This window comes from Tursiops truncatus, chromosome 3 (genome assembly GCF_011762595.2).
Source record: "Tursiops truncatus isolate mTurTru1 chromosome 3, mTurTru1.mat.Y, whole genome shotgun sequence".
Classification (NCBI taxonomy): Eukaryota; Metazoa; Chordata; class Mammalia; order Artiodactyla; family Delphinidae; genus Tursiops; species Tursiops truncatus.
Genome location: NC_047036.1, coordinates 159,296,619 through 159,319,176, shown reverse-complemented (window position 1 = coordinate 159,319,176; position 22,558 = coordinate 159,296,619). Strand labels below are relative to the sequence as shown.

The following is a 22,558-nucleotide window of genomic DNA, read 5'->3' as shown; positions in this document are numbered from 1 at the left end:
TATTGATCCTCATTTTACAGATGGGGAAACTGAGGCTCAGAGAAGGCTCCTGCAGGCCACAGAGCAAGTCCACAGCCTTATAAGGGCAGCCTCAGGATCTGGTCCCAGAGGTGGGGAGAACCATCCTTAAGAATGTTGTCATGTCACAAGTCTGAAAGGGTCCGGTCGCCCTCAAGTGAGTCCTCATAAAATGAGATTTATACAGCACCTGCCAGTCCTCCATTCAAACCTCCACTCCTGGTTGATCTGCCTGCCCACAGGCCCGCTCCTCCACCAGCCTCCCCAGCTTAGAAAGGCCGCTCAGGAGGCTGGCCAGAGGCCTGGGAGATCCTGAGAGCCTTCTCTTCCCTTCATCATCCACACTGGTCCTGCTGGCCCTGTGTCTCTGAAACACCCCCAATTTGCTAACTTTCCTGTACCCTGCAGTGGCCTGGGCCCAGTCATCTCCAGCCTGGTTGCTGCCTGGGCTTCTACTTGGGCCTCTTGTTGCCTCCACCTCTTCCCCCGACAATCCCTGTTCCCCATGGCAACTATAGGGTTTTTTTCTTAATAAACTTTAAATTTTAGAGCAGTTTTTGATTTACAGAATTATTGTGAAGCTAATACAGAGAGTTCCTGTGTGTCCTACACCCAATTTCCCCTGTTATTAACATATTACATTAATATGGTACATTTTTCACAATGAGTGAATCCATATTGAGACATTATTATTAACTAAAATACATACATTATTCAGATTTCCTCAGTTTCCCCTAATGTCCTTTTTCTGTCCCAGGATCCTGTTAGGGATCATCATGTCATCATGTCTCTCAGGCTCCTCTGGGCTAAGTAGTTTCTCAGAATTTCTTGGTATTGATGACCTTGACAGTTTTGAGAACTAGTCAGGTGTTTTGTAGGCTGCCCCTCAATCAGGATTTAAAAAAATTTTTTTAAGTTGAACTATATTTGACATATAACATTGTGTAAACTTCATGTGTACAACATATGGATTTGATACATTTATATGCCATAATATGCTTGCCACAATTGGTATTTGTCTGATGTTTTTCTCTGGGTTAGACTGGGGGGATGGGTTTGGAGAGGATCACAGAGTGAAACTTCCGGGGCACATGCCATCAACGTGAATTTTCACTCTGATGTTGAGATCACCTGGCTGAGGTAGCATCTGTCAGGTGTCTCCACTGTCAAGTTAGTCTCTTCCCCCTTTCCCTGCTGTACCCTTTGGAAGGAAGTCACTATTTACAGCCCACACCTAAGGGATAAGGATTCACTCTCCCCCACCTCGAGGGCAAAAATTATTTGGAAGTCCTCTGATGGAAATATGTCTCTTCTCCCCATTTATTTATCTATTCAATCATTCATATCAGTACGGACTCATGGATATTTATTCTACATTTTGGGTTATGATCCAATACTACTTTATTGATTTTCCTACTCAAATTTTTCCAGCTTTGGCCCCCAGAAGCTCATTCAGTTGGCTCTCATGTCCCTTTGACATGCCCCCATCCATTGCATCCTTGGTTTGTTTTTTTTTTAGCACTTCCCTTACGTTGTCACTACGAAATGCTCATCTGGTATATTTCCTGCCCCAGTCCTAGAATCAGCCTTTCTCCAAGGAGCAGCCCTGGTGCCTTTCATTGGAGAATACTGTTAGAAACCAAGATCTGGGTAGTAGGTTTGCTCATCACTACTGGGGTGTAGTTGCTTCTAGGCGGCTGACAGAGCAAGGACATATATGTTTGTATACTAACCTGTGTATATACACAGATCTGTAAATATTTCCATATGTAACTGTATCTATATTAAGTTAAACATGAGTTCATACAGATATGTCTACGCCTAATCCATTACCAAATGGATCCTCCTAGCCTCCTCCCTTGCCTGTCTGTAACCTCCCACTCCAGTGGTGAGAAACCTAGCTCCCACCAACCGCTCTCCATTCGCTTAATTATTCCATTCAGGGGCACAGGTATAGTGGCTTCAGGATGTTAACTTGTACCTACAGAGGGGTTTTCAAACAGAAACTGATCACCTGCCTCTCCAGCTCCAAACCCTGCCTGAGTGCCCAGCACCCTCAGTAAAGACCCCCGCCCCCCCCTCCGCCCCCGCACCAAGCCCTCCAGGCCAGCCCAGTCTGGCCACACGTCCCTTGCGGCAGTCCCACCACCATCAGTCCCACTTCAGGGCCTTTGCACCTGCTGCTCCCTCCAGCTGTTCCCTCCAGCTGGAGCGCTCTCTTCCCAGTTCCCCATCTGACTGGTAACTTAGCTCTCAGTTCCTGCATGGAAGCTCTGGTCTGGCTTCCTTTCAGCCCAGTGATAACCCCCAGGGCTGGGGCATTGTGTTAGGCTTGGCGCCCTCCGTGCCAGAAGCTGGGAGATCCATGGAGGCCCGGCACCATCCACACCAGCCAGGTGGGGGCTGAACTGCATTCATACCCCCATACAAGCCTCTCTCAAGCCTGGGCCAGGGGCAAGGCTGGGAAGGGGGCTTTGATTCTTGTTTTACAGGTGAAGGGACCAAGGCTGGTGGACAAGAGACTACTCTCTGAAGTCAGAGAGTGAAGACATGTCAGAGGCAGGGCTTGACCCAGGTGCACTGATGCCTAAGCTCTCACCTGTCCTGACCTTGGATCCCAAAAGACGCTGTGAAGATGGGGAAGGCAGGATGCAGAACAGGCCTGTCTGGGGTTGGGGAAGGAAACTCAGGTGTCCAGTCACCTCCAATACAGCCCCTGGAAGTTCAGGCCAATTTCTGAGATTGTGTGTGGGGTGGGGGGTCGGTGGGGTCCAGAGAGGTTAAGTAACGTTTCCAAGGTCACATTCCCAGTGATGCCAAGCTGGGACACAACCAACATTTCCTGAGCACCTACTATGTGCCAGGGAGGGGAATGGCACATACTGTGTAGGCGGGTGCCGACCTTGTCCTATGCCAGCAGCAACCCAGCTTACAGACCAGAAGGTAGCACAAGAGGGTGACTCACTGGTGGATAGGGTGGCATTTTAAAGGGAGTGGGTCAGGAAGAGCCAGAGAAGGGCCTGGGCTGGAGGTGGGGACCAGAAGAAGAACAGGGAGGGCTTCCTGGAGAAGGGCCCCTAGCAGGTGGGGTTTGGAAGATATAGAGGTTTTGCGTTGCTCTTTCAGAGAAAGGCTACCCCTTCCTCCTCCGTCGTGGCCTTCAAAGAGTCCACATCTTTCCAGAAAAGTGCCCTGGCCACGCCCCACGAGGGACCCGGTCCCCCCAGCCCCATCTCTGTCCCCTTGGGAACCTCTACCAACTCCAAGTGCCAACCCTGGCATGCTCACAGCTCCCCAGCTTGGACCCCTCTCTCCCTGACTCCCAGTCCTTTGAAGGGGAAGTCCCAACTGCTCGGTGGGGTGTCCACGCAGCTGTAGGGCCGGCACTGCCCCCGGCCTGCCAGTGTTCCGGGAGCTTCAATTTTCTGTCTCCTCTCGGTTCCTCTAAAAGACCAAGCCTCTGCCTCTGCGGGTCCCTCCGCCAGCCATGCTCTCTGTCATTCCCTAACATTGGCTTAATCCTTTGTATCTTCAGGAAGCTTTCCCCGACCCCCAGGCCTGGGGGGGCTCCTCTGGCGCCCCGTGCCACCCACCACACCCGTCATTGTGGGTTGTTGTCCCCACCTATGTGTCTGACTCCCCTACTTGACACTGTTTGCCCCGCGAGGGCAGCATCCAGTATGTGCTGACTGATGAATGGCTGGATGGTGGCATTCCAGGGAGTGGACACCGCGGGTGCAAAGGCCTGGAGGCAGGATGTGGATGTTGAAGCAACACAGAGAAATCAGGGGGCGGTTGCGGATCGGGCTCTGGGTGAGTATCGGGGAGGGGCTGCCGACGAGCAGGCAGCGCAGAGAGTGGGTGCCTAGGTCAAGATCGCACATCTGGCTCCTGCCGCATGCTCCAGGGTCCCCAGGTGTTTCGGCTACTGACGGGATATTTTTAGCGCATGCTCCGCAGAGGCTGGGCCAGACAGCTGTCAGGAGGGACTGGGAGAGGAAGAAGAGAGGCACAGAGAGGAAAGAGAAAGAGAGAAGAGAAAGAGGGGGAGGGGAACTCCAGGCCCCAAATTGTTCTAGGAGGCAGATGGGAAAGAGTCAGAGTTAATGCCCTAGACCAGGAGTTGGCAAACCACAGCCCATAAGCCAAATCCAGCCCACTGGGTTCTTTCCGTAAACAAGGTTTTATTGGAATTCAGCCATTTACTTCCATTTGTTCAGCTATAACAGCAGAGTTGACGTCTGGACAGACGCTATGGCCCACAACACCAAAAAAAATCATCTGTGTTTTTTTTTTTTTTTTTACAGAATGAGTTTGCCAGCCTCCTGCCAGGACAAAACTATCTCTTTGGGGGGATGTGTCAGTGGTTATTCATTGATTTTCACCACTATTTCTGATTCTCCTCCTTCCACGTACAAGGGAGGAGTATACCTTTCAGCTTCTGAATTAGGCAGAGTCATGTCACTTGCTTTGGCCAATGAAAGGAGAGTGGAAGTGGCATGGTGGAAACCCTTAGGAGCTGGTGCCTGATTTGCCAGGTCCCTTTCCCGTCTTGCCACCTGATGTCCTAGATGGTGGAAGTTCCATCATGCTGGGCTGCTAAATGAGGGTGATGAGAAACACAGCGCCAGCAGAAATCTGAAGGGCAGGGAAAGGTCCACCAAGTGTTGAGTGCAAAAGTCCAGACGCCCCTCTCCCCACAACACATACACAACTTATTAAAATAAAAATCAGAGTGGAGTTCTTTCTAGGAATGTAAGGATGGATCAATGTTAGAAAACCTATTAATAGATTTTTTTTTTTAAGATAAACTTATTCCCTCCAGTGGTTCTTCACTTTATTTTGAGGCCCTGTTGTCAGGTGCATACAAGTTTGGAACTGTTACATCTTCTTGGTGAATTAAAAGTTTTGATTTGATAGTCCTTATGTCTAGTACTATACCAAACATATAACTTTATTAGTATGGGTATATCAGCTTTAATTTTTTCTTTAGTATTTGCCAGGTTTATTTTTTTCCATCCTTTAGTTTCAAAGTTTCAGCACCTTCATGTTTATTTATTTATTATTTATTTATTTTTCACATCTTTATTGGAGTATAAATGCTTTACAATGTTGTGTTAGTTTCTACTGTACAACAAAGTGAATCAGCTATACGTATACATATATCCCCATATCCCCTCCCTCTTGAGCCTCCCGCCCCCCCCCCCCCCCATCCCATCCCTCTAGGTCGTACAAAGCACCGAGCTGATCTCCTGTGCTATGCAGCTGCTTCCCACTAGCCATCCATTTTACATTTGGTAGTGTATATATGTCCATGCTACTCGCTCACTTCATCCCAGCTTCCCCTTCCCCCACTGTGCCCTCAAGTCCATTCTTTATGTCTGCATCTTTATTCCTGCCCTGCCACTAGGTTCATCAGTACCGCTTTTTAAAATCCCATATATATGCGATAGCATACGGTTATTTGTTTTTCTCTTTCTGACTTACTTCACTCTGTATGACAGATTCTAGGTCTATCCATCTCACTACAAATAACTCAACTTTGTTCCTTTTTATGGCTGAGTAATATTCCGCTGTACATATGTGCCACATCTTCTTTATCCATTCATCTGTTGATGGACATTTAGGTTGCTTCCATGTCCTGGTTATTGTAAATAGTCAGCACCTTCATGTTGAGATGTTTCTTGTAAATAGCATAAAACGAATTTAAAAAAAATACAGTCTAAAAAATCTTGTCTTTTAACTGGAGGTTTTTGTCCATTTGCATTTATTTTAATTACTGGAAAATGTTTATGTATTTCCATTATCTTATTTTGTGCTATTTCTACCTCCTTCCCTATGGAAGGCTTGTTTTGGATTATTTCTTCTTCATTCTAATTTTCCCCCCCTGTACTAATTTGGAAGTTATAGACTAGTTCTATTCTCCTAGTATTTACTGTAACTATTAATATTGCTACTCTGCTCAGCTAAGCAATATGTTACTCTCCCCTCAAACAATACAAAGATTTTAAAACCTTACTCCAATCGGCTCTTATTAGTGGCCATTTTTGCCTAAATTTCATTTAGGTTTTCATCCTACATATTGGACATTCTAATTCTTGTTAATGATGGTGATGTTTCTTTAGCTGCACCAGTGTTTTTCCTGCTTTTTTGCTGTTTCCTTCTGCAAGTCAGCCTTTCCACCTGGATCATTTTCTTTCTGCCTGAAAAAATATTCCCTCAGAATTTCTTTCAATGAGGGTATTCATTTCTCTCACCCAAAGATGTTTCTGTTGCGTGAGAACTTCTTGCTATTTTCTATTAGCAATTTAGATGGTGCCCCACTGTGTCCTGAGTTTCACGTTGTGGGGCTGAGGAGCTGGCTCTTGGTCTGTTTTCTTGTTGACTTTGGTATCCTGCACTGTCATTTGTCTTTTTATATATCCTGCTTGGGATTTTGTTGGCTTTCTGAATACGGGTGAATTGATACTTTTCATCAGTTCTAGACAATTCTCCGCCATTATCCCCTTCAGAGTTTGCCTCTGCTCTCTCTCCTCTGTCTCTTAATCTTTTTCTCTTCCCATGTTTGGGAAATTCATTCAGTTCCATCCTCTAGTTCACCAATTTTCTCTTCAGCTATCTCAAATCCATGGTTGACCCGATAATTTGCTTTTTAATTTCTCTTAGTTCTATTTGGTTCTTCTACAGATATTACTCTCTCTTGCTCTTTGTTCACTTTTTAAGATTAAACACAGCAAAGACACCAGGATTAAAGATACCAGGTCTTTGCTGCTGGCATTGATAGGGTGTGAGTTTTGATTCTGGCTCTAATTTCCTGGGATGTGACTGGGGTGATTCTTTAAGACTGGGGTTGAAGTTTCTGCCAGTAGACCCCCAGGGTCACCACCATCCTGGACTACTTTTTTTTTTAATGTGTTCAATAAGTATTTATTTAAAATCTATAAATCTTAAAAAGACATTTTTTTTAAGCATCTTTACCAGAGTATAATTGCTTTACAATGTGGTGCTAGTTTCTGCTGTATAACAAAGTGAATCAGCTATATTTATACATATATCCCCATATCCCCTCTCTCTTGTGTCTCCCTCCCACCCTCCCTATCCCACTCCTCTAGGTGGTCACAAAGCACCGAGCTGATCTCCCTGTGCTATGCGGCTGCTTCCCACTAGCTATCTATTTTACGTTTGGTAGTGTATATATGTCAATGCCACTCTCTCACTTTGTCTCAGCTTACCCTTCCCCCTCCCCGTGTCCTCAAGTCCATTTTCTATGTCTGCATCTTTATTCCTGTCCTGCCCCTAGGTTCTTCAGAACCCCCCCACTTTTCTTTTAGATTCCACATATATGTTAGCATATGGTATTTATTTTTCTCTGACTTACTTCACTCTGTATGACAGACTCTAGGTCCATCCACCTCACTACCAATAACTCAATTTTGTTTCTTTTTATGGCTGAGTAATATTCCGTTGTATATATGTACCACATCTCCTTCATCCATTCATCTGTCAATGGACACTTAGGTGGCTTCCATGTCCTGGCTATTGTTATAGTGCTGCAGTGAACATTGTGGTACATGTCTCCCTTTTTAAAATTTTGTTTTTTATACAACAGGTTCTTATTAGTTATCTATTTTATACATATTAATGTATGTATGTCAATCACAATCTCCCAGTTCATCCCACCACCACCCCCTCCCACTTTCCCCCCTTGGTGTCCATATGTTTGTTCTCTACATCTGTGTCTCTATTTCTGCCTTGCAAAGTTGTTCATCTGTACCGTTTTAATAGATTCCACATATATGCGTTAATATACGATATTTGTTTTTCCCTTTCTGACTTACTTCACTGTGTATGACAGTCTCTATGTCCATCCACGTCTCTACAAATGACCCAATTTCATTCCTTTTTACAGCTGAGTAATATTCCATTGTATATATGTCCCACATCTTGTTTATCCATTCAGCTGTCGATGGGCATTAGGTGGCTTCCATGTCCTGGCTATTGTAAATAGTGCTGCAATGAACATTGGGGTGCATGTATCTTTCTGAATTATGGTTTTCTCTGGGTATATGACCAGGAGTGGGATTGCTGGGTCACATGGTAGCTCTATTTTTAGTGTCTTAAGGAAACTCCATACTGTTCTCCATAGTGGCTGTATCAACTTACATTCCCACCAACAGTGCAAGAGGGTTCCCTTTTCTCCACACTCTCTCCAGCATTTGTTGTTTGTAGATTTTCTGATGATGCCCATTCTAACCTGTGTGAGATGATACCTCATTTAGCTTTGATTTCATTTCTCTAATAATTAGTGATGTTGAGCAGCTTTTCATGTGCCTCTTGGCCATCTGTATGTCTTCTTTGGAGAAATGTCTATTTAGGTCTTCTCCCCTTTTTTTGATTGTGTTTGTTTTTTTAATATTGAGCTGCATGAGCTGTTTATATATTTTGGAGATTAATCCTTTGTCTGTTGATTCATTTGCAAATATTTTCTCCCATTCTGAGGGTTGTCTTTCCATTTTGTTTATAGTCTCCTTTGCTGTGCAAACATTTTTGGTTTCATTAGGTCCCATTTGTTTATTTTTGGTTTTATTTCCATTACTCCAGGAGGTGGGTGAAAAAGGATCTTGCTGTGATTTATGTCAGTGTTCTTCCTATGTTTTCCTCTAAGAGTTTTATAGTGTCTGGTCTTACACTTAGGTCTTTAATCCATTTTGAGTTTATTTTTGTGTATGGTGTTAGGGAGTGTTCTAATTTCATTCTTTTACATGTAGCTGTCCAGTTTTCTCAGCACCACTTATTGAAGAGACTGTCTTTTCTCCATTGTATATCCTTGCCTCCTTTGTCATAGATTAGTTGACCATAGGTGCATGGGTTTATCTCTGGGCTTTCTGTCCTGTTCCATTGATCTATATTTCTGTTTTTGTGCCAGTACCATATTGTCTTGATGACTGTAACTTTGTAGTATAGTCTGAAGTCGGGGAGTCTGATTCCTCCAGCTCCGTTTTTTCCCCTCAAGACTGCTCTGGCTACTCGGGGTCCTTAATGTCTCCATACAAATTTTAAGAACTTTTGTTCTAGTTCTGTAAAAAAATGCCATTGGTAATTTGATAGGGATTGCATTGAATCTGTAGATTGCTTTGGGTAGTATAGTCATTTTCACAATATTGATTCTTCCAATCCAAGAACGTGGTATATCTTTCCATCTGTTTGTGTCATCTGTGATTTCTTTCATCAGTATCTTATAGTTTTCTGAGTATGGGTCTTTTATGTACCATTGTCAAATGATAGTATCATAGTCACTAAATAAGAAATCAACATTTTATTCTATGAAAATGGTTTTCAGTTGCAAATTATCACTGTAAAAAAGAAGAGTGAAATTTTTTTCTGTATTTGAAACTAGTAAGAGTTGTGTAATAGTAGTTGTGGGATAAGTGTTACCTTCTTGCCGTCAGGATGTGTAGTAGGGCTGGACATTCTTACCAACACATTTAAAACTAAACTCTTTGGGAGATCCCTCAGCACAAATGCAATCATAAATACGGAGCCCTCCTCTGATCTGTTTGTCAGTGCAGTTTTTCAGCCTGTCTCCTCAACAGACAGTAAGTGTATCAGATAATTTGAAATATGCTAGTATTAACTTTTAAATTAGCATCTAATTAAAAACTAAAAATTCTCCTACAGAACTCAAAAATGCTGAAGAATGTGTTGTGTGGCTCTCAGTTTAAGAAGCACTGGCCTAGGGACTTCCCTGGTGGTCCAGTGGCTAAGACTCCATGCTCCAATGCAGGGGGCCCAGGTTCAATCCCTAGTCAGGGAACTAGGTCCCACATGCCGCAACTAAAGATCCTGTGTGCCGCAACTAAGGTCTGGCGCAGCCAAATAAATAAAATGTTTTAAAAAGAAGCACTGGCCATAATCATTACACATTTCACCTGACAGTGTTCTGCAGTTTCATCAGCATTTCATGTCTCTTTTTGAATTATGGTTTCCTCAGGGTATATGCCCAGTAGTGGATTTGCTGGGTCGTATGGTAGTTCTATTTTTAGTTTTTTAAGGAACCTCCATACTGTTCTCCACAGTGGCTGTATCAATTTATATTCCCACCAACAGTGCAAGAGGGTTCCCTTTTCTTCACACCCACTCATCCTGGACTACTTTAAACCACGTCATCTGCCCAAGTTTGCTTTCCATTCTTGGGAAGATCTTATTTTGATTTCTACTTCATGCTTTGAGGTCTTTACTTATCAGACACACCATCTTGAAGGTCCATGAAAACGGAAGACCAAACCTGCCTTGTCTAACACAAAAGCCGCTTCCCTCCTGGGGTTTCTGTCTGCACTGGTCTGGCCTCTGACTGTTACTTATTTTCTGGTTGCTCAGTGAGCAACCAGAAATTAAGACTTAACTCTTACATTATGTTAATCAAGACGTAACTTATTTTTACCCAGCAATTTTAGATGTTTTGATTGGGACTCTAGCCCGATATCTGGTCAGAAGCAGAAGTTGACAGCGCTTCTTATGCATGTGTTTGGGCCCCCTCCATGGAGATTCTAGAACTCTAAGAAGAATCAGAGTATAAAAACAATTTTTTGTGAAGGAAAAAAGTAAAATTAAGGAGAAAGAACCTGCCTGGTGAGCTATTAAGGCACACAAAGCTATACCAACGAAAACAAGGAGATGGCCAGAAAACTTGGCGATGGATTAGAACAGAATTAGAAACAAACAACGACACACATGGGATGTTTTTCAGGGAGGAAGGAGTGTTTCAAATCTGTACATAGCATTGAACAATCGAATTGCCCAGGTTGGGGCAATCCTTACCTCTCTCTTCATCCCCAAATTAAGTCCTAGGTGGGTAAAAATAAACAGAAATAAAAAACCCTGGGAGAACTTGTGCCAACTGTGGAAGGGCCTCTAAAAGCACAAAAGAGAGACATTTAAAGAACTGTGGTTTGAAAATCATAAAAATAAAATGTTTACAGCAAAACTACTCATAAACAAAACTGAAAGGTAAATTTGGAAAAAAATGTACAATGCAAAAGTTTATTAATTGTTAAGATGGTAAATTTTATGTTATGCGTGTTTTTTTAATTATTATTTTCTTGAGGATTTAAAAAAAAGATTTATTATTTATTTATTTAATTTATTTTTGGCCGCATCAGGTCTTAGTTGTGGCACGCGGGATCTTTTGTTGCGGTGCACGGGCTTCTCTCCAGTTGTGGCAGCAGGTTTTCTCTTCTTTAGTTGTGATGCGTGGGCTCCAGAGCGCATGGGCTCTGTAGTTTGTGGTACCAGGCTTTCTAGTTGAGGCGTGTGAGCTCAGTAGTTGCGGCGCACAGGCTTAGTTGCCCCACGGCATGTGGAATCTTAGTTCCTTGAAAAGGGATTGAACCTGCGTCCCCTGCATTGTAAGGCAGATTCTTTACCACCTGGACCACCAGGGAAGTCCCTATGTTACGTGTTTTTGTTTACAATTAAAATTTTTAACAAGTTTGTTGTCCCTATTAAAAAAAAAAGGAATTATGATATATGAATGAGAAAAAGACAAATGTCTAATAAAAAAAAGTGAACCAGCTAATTAAAAATAAATATAAGAAAATCTCCCTGGAAAGAAATGAAATGAGAACAAGGAGGCAGCACCTGTATGTACTCAACAGTTTGGCCAAGATGAAAAATCAGGGTGATACGACCTCATGTATAAACAGTAACCTATCTTGAGACCTGGACTAAGAAGTCTCTCCTCATGGGAAAAGGGGGGTAGGTATTGAGGGGTTAGGACTTGGTCATAAGTTTTTTAAGTTCACCATTCAACCCAGTGCAGATGGCATCTTATTGAAAACACCATCTAGGTGTTTCTGTATGTGCAGAATAGAGAGATCAGGGAGGGGCTTCATCAGGAGATTGATGTTTTGTAGCTTTTAAGTTTCAGATTGCTTTTTTTTTTTTTTTTTTGGCCAAGCCAAGTGGCTTGTGGGATCTTAGTTTCCTGACCAGGGATTGAACCCAGGCTACATCGGTGACAGCACTGAGTCCTAACCACCGGACCACCAGAGAATTCCCTCAGATTTCCTTTTAAGACCTTGCTGTAGAGTGAGACTTTCCTGCCATGAGTGCCAATTATCCCTAGGAACAGAGGGCAACTTTTATTTAATGGCTTTGGAGCACAGAGACTGGGGTTCAGATCTCTGCTAGGCCACTAAATGGTTTGTGTGGCCGGGGTCTGGCAGCTGCCTTTCCCGTCTATAGAACGGGGCCCTCACGGCCGCTGGGATGGGCTGGAGGGCCATGGTCAGCAGCGAGCTCCACTGGCCAGGGGTCATCACCTGAGAGGCACTGTCGCCCTTGGGCCTGGGTTTTCCCATCTGTGACACGGAAGCCAGAGCATGCCTGACCTGGAGGCTACTGGGAACTCCACAGAAGCTGTCTCCCCCCAGAACTGGGGACCCACATGGCAGCAATGACCGCGCGGAGTGCTGCCAAGTCTCCTGCCGGCAGAAGGAACTGAGGCCACAGCCGCGCGGAGTACCTGTTTTATTTCTGACACAGGTGCACCTCAGGACGGCGGCGGACTTGGGGCGGGGGGTGGTGCTGGGGGCGGGGCTAGAACTCCACCTTGCAGGCGGGGAAGGCCTCGTCCTGCATGGACACAGTGCTGTTGCTGCCCAGCACCGTGATGCCCAGAGCCTGGTGCCGGGCGTGCGTCTCCTCATACCACTCGTGCATCGCCACCGAATCGAAGGTGGGGATCAGGGTCACCTGTGGGTGCGACAGATGGACCAACGGTGAGGGGGAGCGCCCTCTGCCCTCCCGGCCCAGCCCCAAGGCATCTGAGGCCCCTCTTCTCCGAACGCGTTTGTCTCCGCCTCCATTACCTCTTGCCTGGATGTCTGCAGCCAGCGGCCAGCCTGTCCCCGAAGTCCCTTCTCCCTCCCATGGCATCCAAAGGACCCTTCCACAAACCGGACCACTCTTCTGCGAATTCTTCTCCATGCTTCCCGCCCACACCCACTGCTGCCATCTCCCCCTGTTCTCTTGCCCAGGCCTCCCTCCAGCTCCCTGAATACACTAAGCTTGCTCCCGCCACTGGCCTTCGCCCACGCTGTGCCGTCTGCCCTGGACGCTCCCTCGCAGCTGCTCCGTAAGCTGCGTACAAGGCTGGGTGTCAGCCCACTCACAGGCTGAGTGGGCGGCCAGGTACCTGGAGGCTCTTTCTATCCAAATTCGCCTCACCCTTCAAGGTTCTATTTCAAGGCTTCCCATGAGGACAACCCCAGCCCTCAGGGTCAATTCTCAACGTTCTTAGCTGTGTAGATACCACACATCTCACCTATTCCTCCTGGCTGATTCTCATAACATTACGGAGGTTCAGTGCCAGGGGTCAGGCGAGGTGATCAAACCAGCCCCACCCTGCAACCTCACCCAGGTTTGCTGCAGACAAGGAAGTGGATGTAACAGGAACAGAGTCCCGAGAGCTGGGTGGCACTCCTGCCTTTGACCTCACTGCCGCATGGCCCTGGGGACATGGCTTAGTCTCTCTGAGCCCCACTCCCTCCTTGGATGCGGGTGAGGGTCACACCAACCCCACAGGACAGTGTGGGCTCAGCAGGAAGACACCGGGAAGCGCTGACCCTGCCCAGTGGCAAGAGCTTGGGCAATGTCCCAGTGACATTTGCTGTCATCGGGACTGTCTCACACCCGGGTCGTCACGCACCTGGAGGTCACGGTCCCACTGCTGCTTGCCAGCCAGAAGCGCATCCAGGACAGCCCGCATGCCCTCTTCCTTGTGCTGGTCCTGGCCACTGATGACGTAGCAGAGCGCACGCACCCTCCGGAAGAACTCCTTGTCCACCAGGCGGGCACTGCCCCCGCTGGGCAAGTAGGCCAGGTCGAGGTAGACGGGGGAGCTCGGCGGGGCCAGTGACCCTCCTGGCCGACTGCCAGCTGACCCTGTGGGTAAGAGGGATGGGGTCAGTTGTGAGCTCTGGGGACAGGGAGGGGCTGAGACCCAGGGCCCGGGACAAGGCTCCCAGCTCCACCTGCACCTCTCTGAGTGGCTCCCTCCCTGGCAGGAAGCCTGATCTCCATTTTATGGTTGACAAGCTCTCCCTGGCTTGTCCTGCAAACACCCCAGCCAACCCCTCAGTGCCTGGACACTCCCTGGCCAGTCCCTGGACACAGACATCCCCAGGGCCTGAGGGAGGGGGCAGCCAGGGAGGGCTCCCTGGAAGAGGGGGTTTTAGAGCTTGAGTTCCTACAGCAGCAGTACCTGGAATTCTCAGCAGCATCCACCGGTTTAGTTATTCAAGGGGAGCCAATCGGGCATTTATCAAACTCTCCTGGGCACCGCACCCTGGGGACACGGCAGTGACCAAAACAAAAATCCCTGCCCTCAAGGTTGACAGGGAGCCAGAGTGGGTGTAGGAAGGAGAGCTGAGAGAGGGTGACGCAGGCTGGGCAGCCTGGATGGAGCTGGGGCAGCTGCTCTCAGGCCCTTGTCCATGCCCTGAACCCAAAGCCTGTGCAAGGGGGACAAGGCCACCATTCCTGGGCCAGTGAACTCACCAAGTGATTGAGGACATAGCCAGGTCTTGGCCACAGGAAGCCTGCCAGGTGTTCAGTGTCTTAAGATCATAAACGCTGCCCAGTGCAGGGTGTGGGCCCAGAAGGCTGCTGGGGCTTTTGCAGAATGAATGAAATCCCCAGCTTTGGGCAAGTAGCGCCCCTCACTCATAACTGGGGACAGTGGTGTCGAGGACCCTGAGTGGTGCCCCAGGAAGGGAAAGCCACCGTGGCTGTGGAAGGCGAGAGGGGGACAGGAGCAGCAGAGGCAGAACAGCAAAGCGAAGACAAAGGGAATGTGGACGGAAGCCATGGGGCAGGAGGACAGGGGTAGAGCAGGGACTGGCAAGCGATGGCCTGTGGGCCAAATATGGCAACTGCCTGCTTCTGGAAATACAGTTTTACTAGAACACCCACTGAGTACTTACTGAGCTGTTTTTGTGCTACGACACCTAGCTGAGTGAGTAGCTAGCTGAGGAGCTGAGAGAGAGACCATCTGTCCTACAAAGCTGAAAATGTTTTCCCTCTGGCCCTTTAAGACAGGCTTTGCTGATACTAATGTAGATGGTTGGTTTATCAGAAGCAGTGGGAGCAGGAGACCCTGAGTGGCCAAGACTGTGGCCTTTGGAAAGAGGTCAAATGCCCAGGAAGAGAAGGTCTCAGATGATCCCCAGCCTCCGGGTGCCAGCCTTGCCCATGGGCCCTAGGGGCCACCCTCTCTCCCTCCCTGCCACTGTGCTGGGAGCCCCTGACCTGCCAAAGGTCACAAGGGCCCATCAGATGCCTCTCTTGGAATCTGCCCAGGAAAGACAAGAAGTGGGGGCTCAGGGGGGCGCTGAGGCTAGAAGACAATCAAGAGACCAGGGTGGCCAGGAGCTGAGGACAAGCCACATGGGGAGAGAAGCTGGAGATGCCTGTCGGCTCCCGGAGGGCAGGACCACCCCAGGCTACTAGAATAGGGCTCAGTCCAGAGCAAGCGCTCAGTGAACATGACCTGGAGTTATTATGACTGCCATCGTTGTCGCTGCTTTCTCACCAGCCCCCTCTTGGTAATTCTAGACCTGCTCTGACTGATGCAGTGGCCACCAAGCACTGGAACGTGGTGTGAGACAAGACACGCTGGGAGTGCAAAACACGCACCAGGCTCCCAAGATGTAGTGTGGAAAGAGAAAAGGGAACTATCTAGTAAAATTTTATATTGATTACATGCTGAAATATCCTTTTGATATAGTAGTATGCAGGAAAGAATGAACACAGCAGGATTCTGGGACGATGGTACAGTAGGAAGCTCCAAGAATCTGCTCCCCGTCTAGATAGTCGTGCTGGCAGCCCCTCAGCGTAAGTCTGAAGCAACTTACATGGGACTTAAAGGACTGGAAATTTTTTCTTCTTCTTTTCTTCCCCCTTCATTTTTTTTCTTTTTCCCTTTTCGGGAGCCAAACATTTAAGCACTAGGACACTCAAAAGCAACTACTATGCAGGGGAATTTAGAAAGCAACCACAGATGCCCAGCAAAAGGTACAGGGTCAGAAAAGACATGAGAACACCCTAAGTTTACACCACAGACTGATCCCCAGCACAGAGACAGCCCACAATAATCAAACAAAGGAAGGAGCCACAGCAAACCCTGGGGAAGGGGAAATTTCGGATCTCAAGTTATCACATTATTAGATTCAAATGTACAGTTTTCAATAAAAAAAAAAATCACAAGGTACATAAACAGGAAAGTATGGCCCAGTGAAAGGAAAAAAATTTAACAGAAACTGTCCTTAAGGGAGAGCAAATGGTGGACTCACCAGGCAAAGACTTAAAAAACTGTCCTAAAGATACTCAAAGAACTAAAGGAAGATGTGGAAAAAGCCAAGAAAACAATGTATGGAAAAAAAATACAAATATCAATAAGGAGATAGAAAACATAAGAGTAAATGAAAAGAAATTCTAGAGCTGGAAAGTATAGTAACTGAAATGAAAAATTCACTAGAAAGATTCCACTCAAGGTTTGAACAAGCAGAAGAATCAGTGGTCTTGATGACAGGGCAATGGAAATTCTTGAGTCTGAGGAACAGAAAGAGAAATAATTGAAGAAAGTGAACAGAGCCTAAGGGACCTATGGGATACTATCAAGAGGACCAACATACACATTATGGGAGTCTCAGAAGAAAAAAGAGAGAGAAAGGGGCAGAAAGATTATTTCAAGAAATAATGGCCAAAATCTTCTTATATTTAATGAAAGACATGAACATAAACATCTAAGAAACTCCATGAACCCCAAATAGGATAAATTCAAAGAGAACCAGACTGAGACACATGATAATCAAATTGTTCAAAGATAAAGACAAAGACAATCTTTTTGTGGGAAAGAACTGATAAAGGGGACGTTTATAGCTATAAATACTTTTATTAATATCTCAGATCAACAGCCTAACTTTACAACTTAAGGAACTGAAAAAAAGAACAAAAGTAAATCCAAAGCTAGCAGAAGGAAGGAAATAAAGATTAGAGCAAAGATTTTAAGAATAGAGAGTAGAAAAACGACACAGAAGATCAGCAAACCCAAAAGTTGGTTCTTTGAAAAGATTAACAAAATTGACAAATCTTTAGTTAGATTGACTAAGAAAGAAAAAGAGAAAGAGTGAGAGAGAAGGGGCAAGGGAACTGGGAGTGGCTGGCGGGCGGGAGGCGGCAGCAGGTGCCCATCGTCCGTCGGGAGCTGCGCGGAAACCCCACACCTCCCCGCGCCCTTCACCTACTCCAGGGGCGCACGGCCCAATGGGCCAGTGCGGACGGGGGTCTCCTGGAGGCCGTGCGCCCGGAACCGCCCGCGGGGCTTGGGCGTGGCGCGGGGTCGCACTCCCCGGCTCCTTCCACTCCCGCTGGGAGCTGGCTGCGGGCGAGGGTGCTGGGGCGTGCGGGGGGCGGGGAGGGGGGCCGGAGGCAGCAGGGGAGGGGCTCGGGCCACCATGGACGACAAGGCGTTCACCAAGGAGCTGGACCAGTGGGTCAAGCAGCTGAACGAGTGTAAACAACTTAACGAGAACCAGGCTAAGGAAATTTTAACAAAAGAATCAAACGTGCAAGAGGTCCGTTGTCCTGTTACCGTCTGTGGAGATGTGCATGGTTAATTCCAGGATCTTATGGAACTCTATAGAATCGGTGGGAAATCACCAGATACAAACTATTCATGGGTGACTATGTAGACAGAGGTTATTATTCTGTGGAGACGCTGACTCATTTTGTGGCATTAAAGGTGCGTTATCCAGAACATATCACAATATTGAGAGGAACCACGAAAGCCGACAAACTACCCAGTACATGGCTTTGATGATGAATGTCTGTGAAAGTACGGAAATGCCAATGTTTGGAAATACTTTACAGATCTGTTTGATTATCTGCCACTTACAGCTTTAGCAGATGGACAGATACTCTGCCTCCATGGTGGCCTTTCCCCATCCATAGATACACTGGATCATAGGAGAGCCTTGGATTGTTTACAAGAAGTTCCACACGAGGGCCCAACGTGTGATCCGTCATGGTCAGATCCAGGTGATCGTGGTGGGTGGGGTATTTCACCACGCGGTGCTGGCTACACATTTGGACGAGATATTTCTGAAACATTTAACCATGCCAGTGGTCTCACACTGGTTTCTCGTGCTCACCAACTTGTAATGGAGGGATACAATTGGTGTCATGATCGGAACGTGGTTACCATTTTCAGCGTACCCGACGATAATTAAGTTATCGTTGTGGGAACCAGGCTGCTATCATGGAATTAGATGACACTCTGAAGTATTCCTTCCTTCAGTTTGACCCAGCACCTCGTCGTGGAGAGCCTCACGTGACCCAGTGCACCCCAGACTACTTTCTGTAAATTCCTCCTGGGAAAACCTGCGTTTGTATGTGGAAGTATACCTGGCTTTTTAAAAATATATATTTAAAAACAAAACAAAAAAAAGCAACAGTAATCTGTGTGCTTCTGTAACAAATTGGGATCTGTTTTGGCATTAAACGATATCATGGACCAAACTGTGCCATACTAATGATGAGCATTCAGCCCAACTTGAGACTGAGATTAGTTCAACGCTATGTTCTAGATCGGTCGGTCTTAACAGTTTGCCTGCTGTGTTTGTAGGAACCGCTTTCCTTGGGGCTGTTCAAGCAAAAAAGGTAACTAACTCCATCTCCGTTTGCACTTACTTGGAGATCTTAGTTAGAGTGTTTAACTGGCATGGATTAATAGGGTTGGATTTTTATTTTTAAGAAAAATTCATAAAGCTAACTTCCACTTAATTCATTACCGTTTATTTTACTGAAATGTATAATTAACTGAAAAATTCTTGGGCGTACGTTGTCATAACATTTAAAGAGATTTCCCTTCATTTACACTAAATTACTATTTTATGTTGATCTGCATATTTCTGTATATTTGTCATGACAGTGCTTGCATTCTATTTGGTGTACTGAGCGAATAAACTTTCAATTTTAAACAAACAAACAAAACAAAATGAAAAAGAGAAGCCTCAAATTAGTTAAGATCAGAAAGTGGAGATGTTACTACCAATCTACAGAAATAAAAAGCATTATGAGAGTACTATGAACAATTATGCACCAACAAACTGGATCACTTAGAAGAGATGTACAAATTCCTAGAAACACAAAACCTACCAAGACTGACTCACAAAGAAATAGAAAATCTGCATAGACTTATAAATAGTAAGGAGATTGGATCAGTAATCAAAACCTCTGGGGCTTCACTGGGTTTCTACTAAACATTTAAAGAAGAATCATTAGAAAGGAAAAAGTAAAGTTATCTCTGTTCACAGATGATATAATGTTATGTGTAGAAAATCCTAAAGATTCCACACACACAAAAGAAAGCTGTTAGAACTAACAGATGATTCAGAAAATAGCTGGATACAATATTAACACACACAAAAAACAACTGCATTTCTATACGCTAACAGTGAACAATTCAACAAGGAAATTAAGAAAACAATTCCATTTACAATAGCATAAAAAGAATGAGATACTTAGGAATCAATTTAAAAAGGAGGTAAAATATTTGTACACGAAAACTACAAAACACTACTGAAAGAAACTAAAGAGAACATAAATTAATGGAAAGATATCCCATGTTCATGGATTGGAAGACTGAATATTGTTATGCCACCACTACCCAAAGCGATCTACAGATTCAATGCAGTTCCTATCAAAATCCCAGTGTTTTTTTTTTTTTTTTTTTTTTTGCAGACATAGAAAAAATACATTCTGAAATTCATATGGAAGCTCACTGGGATCCCAAGTAGCCAAGGAAACCTTGAAAAAGAAGAACAAAGTAGGAGGACTCACATTCCCTGATTTCTACAATTACTACAAAGCTATAGTAATCAAGGCAACGTGGTACTAGTATCAAGACAGACATATAGATCAATGGAATAGAATAGAGAGCCCAGAAATAAACTGTCACACATATGGTCAAATGATTTGTGACAAGGGTGCCAAGAACATTCAATGGGGAAAGGACAGTCTTTTCAGCAAATGGCCCCTGGGAAACTGGATATCAACATGCAAAAGAATGAAGTTCAATGCTTATTTAGCACCATATCCAACAATTAACTCAAATTTAACCCAAAAAGCAAAATATAAGAGTTAAAACTATAAAATTCTTAAAAGAAAACATAAGGCAAAAGCTTCATGACACTGGATTTGGCAATGACACCAAAAGCACAGGCAACAAAAGAAAGAATAGACACACTCAACTTTTTGAAAATCAAAAAATTTTGTGCATCAAAGGACATTATCAACAGAGTAACAAGGCAAGCCACAGAATGGGAGAAAATATTTACAAATCATTATCTGATAAGGGATCAATATCCAGAATATATAGAGAACTATCACAACCTAACCACAAAAAGACGAACAACCTAACTCAAAAATGGGCAAAGGACATTTCTAAAAAGATATACAAATGTCCAACAAGCACATGAAAAGGTGCTCAACATCACTATTCATTAATGAAATGCAAATCAAAACCACAGTGAGATACCACCTCCCACCCATTAGGATGGCTACTATCAAAAAGCCATAAAATAGGGCTTCCCTGCTGGCGCAGTGGTTTAGAGTCTGCCTGCCGATGCAGGGGACACAGGTTCGTGCCCCGGTCCGGGAAGATCCCACATGCCGTGGAGCGGCTGGGCCCGTGAGCCATGGCCGCTGAGCCTGCGTGTCCAGAAAAAAAAAAAATCCATAAAATAACAAGTGATGGCAAGGATGTGGAGAAGGTGGAACCCTTGTGCACTGTTGGTGGAACGTAAAATGGTACGGCCACTGTGGCAAACAGTATGGCAGTTCCTCGAGAAACTAAGAATAGAATCACCATAAGATCCAGCCATCCCACTTCTGAGTATATACACCAAATTTGAAAGCAAGGGTCTCAAAAAGGTATTTGTACATCCAGGTTCATAGCAGCATTATTCACAATAGCCAAAAGGTGGAAGCAACTCAAGTATCCAACAATGGATGAATGGATAAACAATATGTGGTCCATCCATATGATGCAATACTGTTCAGTCTTAAAAAAGGAAGTTTTGACACATGCTACAACATGAATAAAGCATGAGTATAATACGCCAAGTGGAAGAAGTCAGTTACAAAAAACCCCAAATACTATATGATTCCCCTTATATGATGTCCCTAGAGTAGTAAATTCAGAGACACAAAGTAGAATGATAGTTGCCATGGGCTGGGGACAGGGAGGAATGGAGAGTTAGTGTTTAAAGGGGACAGAGTTTCAGTTCCACAAGATCAAAGTTCTGGAGATGGATGGTGGTGATAGTTGTACGACAATATGAATGTACTTAATGCTATTGAACTGTGCACTTAAAAATGGCTTAAGGTAGTCAATTTTTTTTTTTTTTTTTTTTTGCGGTACGCGGGCCTCTCACTGTTGTGGCCTCTCCCGTTGCGGAGCACAGGCTCCAGACACGCAGGCTCAGCGGCCATGGCTCACAGGCCCAGCCGCTCCGCGGCATGTGGGATCTTCCCGGACCGGGGCACAAACCCGTGTCCCCTGCCTTGGCAGGCGGACTCTCAACCACTGCGCCACCAGGGGAGCCCAAGGTAGTCAATTTTATGTTACATTAATTTTAGCACAATTTTTAAAAATTGAAAAAAAAAAAACCAAAGCACAGTAAGCCCAAGACTGCTACCCTTAGAAAGCAGACATGTTGGCCCTTGGCTGCCTTCTGGGAACTTGGATTTCAGAAGGGTTCCCACCATTTCCAAAATTCCAGACTCCCCAGGAAGGGGTGAGCAAGTGTACAGCATAAACTACATTGCTGTACAAGCAGTGTAGGCATGGTGAGCCACTCTTCTTATCATTTGGGAAATGGTGGGAACCCTTCCAAATATATATATAAAATCTGATCATTCTCAGATGTATTTGGTCTTTATCCACAGTTCCCGCCTCACACCTCCTAAAACCCTTGGAATTTTCTGATCAGTAAGAGCAATGGGAGCATCTTTTGTTACAATACTTGGTTTCTTGTCCTCAGTTCCTGAAACCACTTCAGGGCCACAAAAGTGAAATGAGTGTCTGTTATTCAAAACAAGCCCTTTCCAACACAAGGTTTCTGCTAATGAAGGAGACTTTGGATCCCACCCCAGGGTGGGGGCTGGCTGCCAGGAGAACCAATCATATGATTAAGAGGTTGAAACTTTCAGTCTTGCCCTTTGATTTTGGGGGAGGGGAGAGGGGCTTGAGGTTGAATCAATGGCCATTGGCCAATAATTTAGTCTATCACAACTCTGTAATGAAGCCTCCATAAAAGCCCCAAAGGACAGCTTTTTGGCCCTTTTTCAGAGAGCTTCCACATCAGGGAAGCAGAGTGCTTCTACGTGCCACTGTGTGGGGCCCCAAGCTCCCTGAGGACATCAGTCAGAGCCCTCATTTGGGACCTCCTCCTATGTATCTCTTCAACTGATTGTT

General features: G+C 45.4%; 1 protein-coding gene and 1 pseudogene across 1 annotated transcript in view; one reads left to right on the top strand and one right to left on the bottom strand.

The window, feature by feature from the left end:
* Positions 1 to 9,315: 9,315 nt before the first annotated feature.
* Positions 9,316 to 22,558, bottom strand: part of MAP1S (microtubule associated protein 1S) — a 29,947-nt gene continuing 16,704 nt past the window's right edge. The window contains exons 6-7 of the mRNA XM_033853909.2: positions 13,727 to 13,962; positions 9,316 to 12,771 (exon numbers count right to left, since the gene is read on the bottom strand). Coding sequence (XP_033709800.1) covers positions 12,616 to 12,771; positions 13,727 to 13,962 — 392 coding nt within the window. The 3' untranslated portion in view covers positions 9,316 to 12,615. The remainder of the gene's footprint in view (positions 12,772 to 13,726; positions 13,963 to 22,558) is intronic.
* Positions 17,535 to 18,443, top strand: LOC117311695 (serine/threonine-protein phosphatase 2A catalytic subunit beta isoform pseudogene; annotated as a pseudogene).